The 8363-nt window shown below is 40.9% G+C and overlaps 1 protein-coding gene across 1 annotated transcript in view; it reads right to left on the bottom strand.

Annotated features, from left to right (window-relative positions):
• Positions 1-8363, bottom strand: part of DROSHA (drosha, ribonuclease type III) — a 71420-nt gene that overhangs the window by 29344 nt on the left and 33713 nt on the right. Inside the window, exons 15-16 of the mRNA XM_010133679.1 lie at positions 6244-6351; positions 847-954 (exon numbers count right to left, since the gene is read on the bottom strand). Coding sequence (XP_010131981.1) covers positions 847-954; positions 6244-6351 — 216 coding nt within the window. The remainder of the gene's footprint in view (positions 1-846; positions 955-6243; positions 6352-8363) is intronic.

The following is an 8363-nucleotide window of genomic DNA, read 5'->3' as shown; positions in this document are numbered from 1 at the left end:
AGCCCTAGAAACCTACTTTAGAAAACAGAGAAGCTATGAGAAAAGTTTTCTCCATAAGCCTCTGCTTGAAGCAGCTTGGGAGTAAAGTCTTCACACACGTACTGAAACTGCGTGTTTTAAACTTAAGAAAAAATTCACCTTTCTCAGCCCTGGTCAGTGGAGAGAGATGATGCTTGTTTCAGGGGGAAATCATGAACAGAAGTCTTCATTGCCCTTCAGTAACTTCAGGAAAAACATAAGGGGAAATGGGCCACCATGCTACGAGTCAGCTTTCTGGAGCTGATCAGTTCCAAATATGCACGTAGATAAATGACTGTTTATGTGATACAGATGCATTTAAAACAAATAAGAAATCCTCCTCTCCAGCTCCTGCCCTTGTTTGTAAATGTGACGATTTTTACATTTACCTGTAGAAATCAGGAGCTGAACAGAAGTTTGCCAATTCCTTTTCACTAGCTATAAATGCAAAATAAAAAGGCCATGCTTAAGTTATTCTTTTCTGGAACAACAAGCCAGAAAAGGAAGAAGAAACTTGGTGCAGCAACACCATGCTCTTCACAAGTATCTAAAAAAAGAACTTACACAGAAATACCGAGCAATGCACCTGACAGTGTCTTTTCAGTAAGCATTTTTTTGTCCTTCTACACATTACAAGCAAACGCAGACCAGAGCCAAGGTAGGTGTATGCTTACATGCACGACAGAGTACATCCATGCTTTGGCAATGCAGTGCATTGCTCAGGTTGGCACAGGAAGCAGGATTATGGATAAACTTGTTAATATCAGGAAAACAAAGAAGCAAGTAGGTTTGGTTTTGGGTTTCTGTTTTTGGTTTTTTTAATCTTACCTGCAGCAAGCACCTATCTCGAAAAGTGTAGCCTATCAATTTGTCCAAATGCATCAGACACTGATGGTAGCGGACATGGTGGGTGAGGACAGGAAGCATCATTGCGTGCTAAAAAGCAATTGGAAAAAGGAAAAACATTCAACTTCAGCATACAGAGTACTCAGCTGACTAAGCCATAAATATAAACACTTTAATTTGTCACAACACAGTTTTGGTTTAAATGAGAAAAAAAAAAACAAAAACCAAAAAACACACATGGTTTCCAAACTTTTACCATCAGAGCATTTAATTAAATTACATTTGTTCACCTGCCTAATCACAGCAAGGACACAGCCCATAAAGCCAGCCTTCTAACTAAGTATTCTGAATGAGGTAAGAAATGTCTGGTCACCAGTAATACCAAATTTCAATAAGCTGTGGCTTACGTTGTATGTTTGTACCTTCTCACTTAACACCCTGCAGTTTTAGGCTAGTACCAAAGATGAAGAAAGACCACCTCCCCTCTGCCTCATAACATTAGAGAAGAAGGGCTTTCATAGAAACAGAATGGTTTGGGTTGGAAAGGGCCTGAAAGATAATCTAGTTCCAATCCCTCTGACACGGACAGGGACACTTCCCACTAGATCAGGTTGCTCAAAGCCCCATCCAACCTGGCCTGGACCACTTCCAGGGAAGGGGCATCCACAACTTCTCTGAACAACTTGTGCCAGTGTCTCACCACCCTCACAGTAAATAACTTCTTCCTAACATTTAACCTAAATCTACCTTCTGTCAGTTTGAAAATGTTATCCCTTGTCCAATCACTACATTCCCTGATAAAGGGTCCCTCCCCATCTTTCATGAAGGCCCCCTTTAATTACTGGAAGGCCTCTATAAGGTCTCTCCGGAGCCTTCTTTTCTTCAGGCTGAACCCCAACTCTCTCAGCCTGTCTTCATAGGGGAGGTGCTCCAGCCCTCTGATCATCTTTGTGGCCTTCCTCTAAGCTTGCTCCAAGTGGTCCATGTCCTTCATATGCTGGGAGTCCCAATCCTAAATGCAGTATCCCAGCTGGGATCCCATGAGAATGGAGGAGAAGGGAAGAAACACCTTCCTTAACCTGCTGGCCACGTGTCTCTTGATGCAGCCCAGGTGGCTTTGGGCTGTGAGCACATATTGTTGGGTGATATTCAGTTTTTCATCTACCAGTACTCCCCAGTTCTCCTCCACAGTGCTTCTCTCAATGTTCTGATTGCCTAGCCTGTACTTGTGCTTGAGATTGCCCCAAATCATTTGCAGGACTTTGCACTTGGCCTCGCTGAACTTCATGAGGTTCGCATGGGCCCACCTCTCCAGTCTGTTAAGGTCCTGCTGGATGGCATCCCTTCCCTCCGGCGTGATGACCACACCACATAGCTTGGTATAGCTGGCAAGCTTGCTGAGAGTGTGCTCAATCCTACTGTCTATTTTACTGACAAAGATGTTAAACAGTGCACCACTGTAAATTTAAACTGTTTTAACCAGCTTTCACTGAACAACAGTATCTACTTGCTTTTCAAGCACAGTTTTTTGTGCCTTGCTTCACTTCCTTCTGAAGAAGAATTAAGGGTTTTTCAGTCCGGAATTTCCTGCCTTAGTGTGCCAAAAATGTCAGAAAGGTTGCTGTTTGATCATCTAGGAAACAGAAAACGTTTTTCTGTTGGGGAAAATTTCAATAAAAACGTAACTAACTCTCTGTTCTGACAACAAAAGTGTCCCTCTTTCAGCATTTTAAAGCAGGAATTCTACAGTAACAATGACTTCAGATGGATCTGTGCTGAAATAAGCAACTAGTACAGTTTATCACTATGGCAGTACATAAAGTATGATATCAACATAAAAAATGTTGCGTAAGAGTGAAAAGTAAGAGCTACAGGAAAACAATGGTATTTAAGGAGTTTTCTGAATGTAACCATTTCTGTAACTCTAATATCAAATTTCAGTTCTTCTAATCATTCCTATTAGTGACATGACATGAATATATTTAAAAGAAGGATGTGTTTTAAGGGAATCAAAATCTGATGGCTATCGCTATTACTTCAGAAAGAGGAATGTGCATGATTACAGAAGATGAGTGTTCAGTGTGCAGAGATGCAAGAAAAACAAGCATACAAATCAGATGATGTATAATTTATGGAATAAATGACGTTATAGATTTCTGCATGTCATTAAAGAAACAACAGCAGAAAATACAAACTAGAGAATGTTACAAGACTTATAAGTTAAGAATAGCAACGGCAATACTTTCTATTTAAGACTGCAAAATTCTTGGAAACTGAACACATAGCTGGAAAGTAATCATAGAACCATATAGGTTAGAAAAGACCCTTAAGATGGTGTCCAACTATTAACCCAGTACTGCCAAGTTCACTACTAAACCATGACCCTACGTGTCACATCTACGTGCCTCTTAAATACCTCCAGGGATGGGGACTCCTCCAGCACTGCCCTAGGCAGTCTGTTCCAGTGCTTGGCAACCCTTTCTATAAAGAAATTTTTCCTAATATCCAATATAAACCTTCCCTGGAGCAACTCGAGGCCGTTTCCTCTTCTTCTGTCACTTGTTACTTGGGAGAACAGACTGACCCCCACCTTGCTACAACCTCCTTTCAGATAGTTGCAGAGAGCAATAAGGTCTCCCCTCAGCCTCCTCTTCTCTAGGATAAACCACCCCAGTTCCCTCAGCCGCTCCTCATAAGACTTTTGCTCTTGACTCTTCACCAGCTTCCTTGCTCTTTGTAGGTGCTCCAGCACCTCAATGTCCCTCTGGTAGTGACTGGCCCAAAACTGGACACAGTATTCAAGATGTGGCCTCACCAGTGTCAAGTACGGGGGCACAATCACTTCCCTACTCCTGCTGGCCACACTATTGCTGATACAAGCCAGGATGCTGTTGGCCTTCTTGGCCACCTGGGCACACTGCTGGCTCATGTTCAGCCGTTTGCCCATCAGCAGCCCCAGGTCTTTTGCCACTGTATGGAAATACCTAGTTAATAGCAAGAAAAAGACTTTCTGGTTCTCTGAATGGCAGAAAAATGCAAAACCAGTCCAATCAGACTGAGTAAGTCTAAGGGAAATTTTATTTTGTTACCATGTCACTCATTTAGAGTCTTCTTAGGGTATTATACAAGCTAGGGGAATGACCCTCCTGTCTCCTTAAAAACTGTACAGGCTTTCTTCTTATGCTTTTCTTCATAGAAGAAATTCATTAAAAAAAACACCAAACAACAACAAGCACCAAAAAACCCAAGCCCAAAAAACGCCCCCAAAACCCCCCAAATATTCTCTGTACCAAGACATGTGGCCTTAAGTCTGAGGACTGAAATACAAAGTTTTAGAGTTTTCAGCTGCGATGCAGTGAATGAAGAACTGAGATTCCCCTGGGAGCAGAAGGCCTTTAATTTGACTCTTGCAGTTATATTGACAAAGTGCTGCTTTCATGGCACTGAATTCTTGATTGATTCAATTAATGTGCATCATGTTGGACCATAGCTATTTGATGTTTCTGATGTTTTATGTATTCATTTCCTTACAAATAAATTAAATATATGCTTTAAAAATCGTATCAGGTTAAAGAATGGCTAGTGATTAAATAAAAAGCCTTCTGAAACCATAAAGGAGTTAGCCCATACCCTTGGTACTGGCATATGGTTATAAACATACAAGTAACTTCACGTTACTTGTTTTTTGTATATATATATATGAATTTAACTGGGCTGCATGTTCTTTTCTTGCTGCAGCTGGCATGGCAGGGCAGGTACACTTTCAGGCGCCTCCAGCTAGAGCCACCATCCCCCAGGCCTGGCAGATACTCCTGACCCGAACCTACTAAGAACCAGGTGAGCTGAAATATTTCGAAATGCATCATTTCTCTCCTCGCCCTGAACACTTAACACAGCTGTTGAGGGTGCACCAGCAAGAATACAGGCAACCATGTGTGTATGTGTGGGGGTGTGGTATCTTCTCAGCATGGCCACATCCTGCCACACTGCATAGTAAGTGCTGCCCAGTTTACAGGCCAAGTAGTGCACTTCATCTACTGGAAAACTTCAAGTGAGCCTGGCAGAACACAGCCATTTAAAATTTTTGGAACATTTCACTCACCCTTTTTCCCCCCCCTCCAAGCAGTTCATTTCTGAGACTGCAAAGTCCAGTGTCATTACTGCTACTTGGAACACAGAGCAACTATAAGCTATCACAGTGACTTAAAAGAGATTCAATCTTCTAAACTGCAATGCTTTTAAAAGCATCAATTTTAAATCACTGCACTTTAGCTCTGCCCACAGAGTTGATTTATGTGTATTTAGTTTTAGTCTTCTTTAATCTGGGAAAAAGCATGTAGCAACAGCAGCAATCTTTCATTCTACAGACCTTCAGTTTCTCTACTCTTGGCCTCTCAAAGGAATCAAATCAAAGGACCTTCATACTAGAACTGGGTGATTTAGACATTGTGGCTGCAGATGGGCAAGAAAACATGAAATAGCTTTACTTTCACCGTTCTTTGCTGTTTTGCTGTCCTTCAACAACAAAATGAAACAGGAATATCCAAGAAGACAGAAAGAGATGAATTGCAGAAGATATTATGAGTAACACAGAACTGGTTCAAAGCTCCTAAATTAGAAATTTACTGTTTACTTAACGTGTAAAAATAGGTACAGTTCACAATAAGATTTAGAAAAGGGCTGTAATTTTCCTCAGCTATGTGAGAAGATGCTGTTCCACTATTCTCTCTCTTCAACTTCAGAAGCAATAGAAGAATCACAAGAAATGATTGAGACAGAAAAATATGTAGGTTTAGTTATTAGCATTTCTCTCCCTTTACAATTTCCCTTTTGGCCTTGGCAGACTTTTAAGATAAGAACAGGATTCCTACCTGTACCTTTGCCTAGCAACCCCCCAAATTTATACTTCATACTGTTAATATTAAATTGTAAGCATTTAATTCTTCTCCAAAACAGCAGCTAAAAAATTGATGCAAGTATACCTCTAGCATATTTATTTGGCTGTTATAGCTAATTAAATTTTACTAATACAATATTATATAAAAATTGTGCTTATTTTTATCATATCACAAAGCTGGTGGCTGTCAACTGCTTCAGGATAGGATCTGGCAGAGATATTTACCTTGGAACTGTCATGCCCCCTCTCCCTTGTGCTAATCAACCAGAGGCAAGAAAATTAAAATTTTAAAATAACTTTTTGTGTGTCTGGAGGTGGTGGACATGACACTAGAATAATTCCCTAAATCAGCAGATCTTAATGGAGACAAAGGTATTCATTTCCATTTGGTTCCTTAGCCTAAAATCACAGCAAATCCTTGCAGGAGGTTAGTGACAGCTTCAAGAAAGGAAATGCATTAGACCTCTCTGCGGTTTAGTCACCTGACAGACGTCGGAGCGTATCCCTGTTTTCCAGAATCCCTGGCTACTCAACTCAACGGTCACTTCACGTCTCATAGTGTTTTTCTGACGAATTTTCTGTAGTGCTTCCTAGACGGGGAGAGAACAGAGCTCCTGTGAAGAACTTTCTACAACAAAGCAGTATTGATGCACATGAGTTTGTTCACAATACTCAATTAAGGTTCACTTTTGGTGAGCAGTTTGTAAGACTATTCCAAATCTCGTACCTTCCAGCCACAGACTGTGGTGGACATACTGGAGTACAGTGTAGACAGAGGATTTTGGTAGACCAAGAAGAGAACAGAGGTGACTACATTTTTTAGTGCAAATGACAGAACTAATCAGTCAACTCATAGATCCAAGATGATACATAAGCAAGCACGTTAAGGTCCTTGTAATGAAGGACGTAATGTTCTTTACCCTTGTGTATAAAGCAACCTTGTCATTCAAGTCTGACACCATGAATACTCCTGGTTTGAAGCATTCAGTAGGAGAAAAACAGACTAAGTAAAAGAAAGGCTTTGTTTTGTGATCTCAGCTACTTCATAATCATTCCTGTTCAACATTGTCATACTCACAGTATGGGAAAGGGTCAGCATTCACTAGTCCTGGAGCCTGTTATGATGATATCTGCTAATACTATTTCAATTAAAAAATTAAAAAAAAAAAACCCAAACCAAAACTGTTTTGCCTTGACCACTGGCAGTTTGGTGTTGTATAAAGTTTGTCTCTAGAAATTATGAAAGGGACAGAATCATTAAAACCTTCTGACAGCATCAATAAAAAAAAAAATTCTGTAAAAATAGAATGAAAGTGAACCAGCTAAAATAAATCTTCCCTGGATCAGTATCCCCTGGTTCCAGCACTACAAAGCCCCCAGGCTATGCAAGCTCCCCACACAGCATGTACTAACCAGTAAAGACCCTCTCAGTGCTCTTCCTTCCTCAAAACACAAAACTTTTCAAAGCTGCAACCCATCCTCCCTCTCCTCCTTTTCACTACAGGGCACTTGTTCAAAGCTGTCTCTTCCCAGCTTCCAGACTAAAGACTGTGAGCACCTCTGGACAGAGACAGGTTCTGCCTCTGTCCTGCAGAGGCCCACAGAGTGGCTCCAAAGAGGCGCATCTATCCAGACACAGATTCATCAAACTTCATGCACCTCAATGCTGAGGCATCTAGAGTAAGAGGCTCGTTAGCCCTGGCTGCTTTTACATTCAATGAAGGGGATAAAGGCTTAAAAAAATGCATTTCTCTCTCCACTGACTTCAAAGTGAGCCTTCAGGTCCCAATTTATGCATCTGCTGTAAACACTCAAAGTTAGGTTAGAGGAACAAAGCCCCCAGGCATGACCTTGTCACAAACAAAACCATACATACAGTCTCCTAGTAGTGAATGACCAATGTCAGAGGGAACAGAGCTGCTTACAGTACTGCACCCCCTGTGCTTTGTCTTTGCTTATGGAGGCTGTGTCATTGTTTTTTTTCTAAGATAGATGCTACAGTGTTTGCTACAGGTAGCTGTACTCAGGCTGACTGGCTCAGGAGCACTCCAGAGTTACTCACAATTCATAATCTTTAAAAGCCTACATACCAGTCAGGTGCAGCCATACAGCTCCTTCTAAGTTACTGACACCTTCACTAGCAGAATGCACAGGCTGTCCTCGCACAAAGCTTCTGCTTCAGCCCATTATGTCTCTCTAATGGCAAACTACTTGATAAACTCATTATCCTAGATAATACGGTCCAGAAACAAAAATCAGGACATCACACAGTAAGTGGTAAGTATCAAAGGAGCATTTTTTCTTTTGAAGCAAAACATAATCAGCTCCCTATCCAACCCACTACAATTTTACAAATAAGTCTTCAGTTAGCCTCTAATGAAAAGATGCCCACAAAACAATGGTCTTCCCTTCTACATGCTCTGAGCATAGAAAGCTGCAGCAAACAAAATCATCTCCTACAGGTACCAAATATTTTATATAATATAACCAAATATTACAACCACGGCACAGTAAAGTCACAACGTTGTGTTTTATTCAATTGACAAGTAAGGAAGCCAAGGGTTTATCTAATATCAGCATAAATAAAATGTTAACTAAGTCT

Source organism: Buceros rhinoceros, unplaced genomic scaffold, assembly GCF_000710305.1.
Source record: "Buceros rhinoceros silvestris isolate BGI_N320 unplaced genomic scaffold, ASM71030v1 scaffold7723, whole genome shotgun sequence".
Taxonomy (NCBI): domain Eukaryota; kingdom Metazoa; phylum Chordata; class Aves; order Bucerotiformes; family Bucerotidae; genus Buceros; species Buceros rhinoceros.
This window is presented reverse-complemented; position numbering and strand designations above follow the sequence as displayed.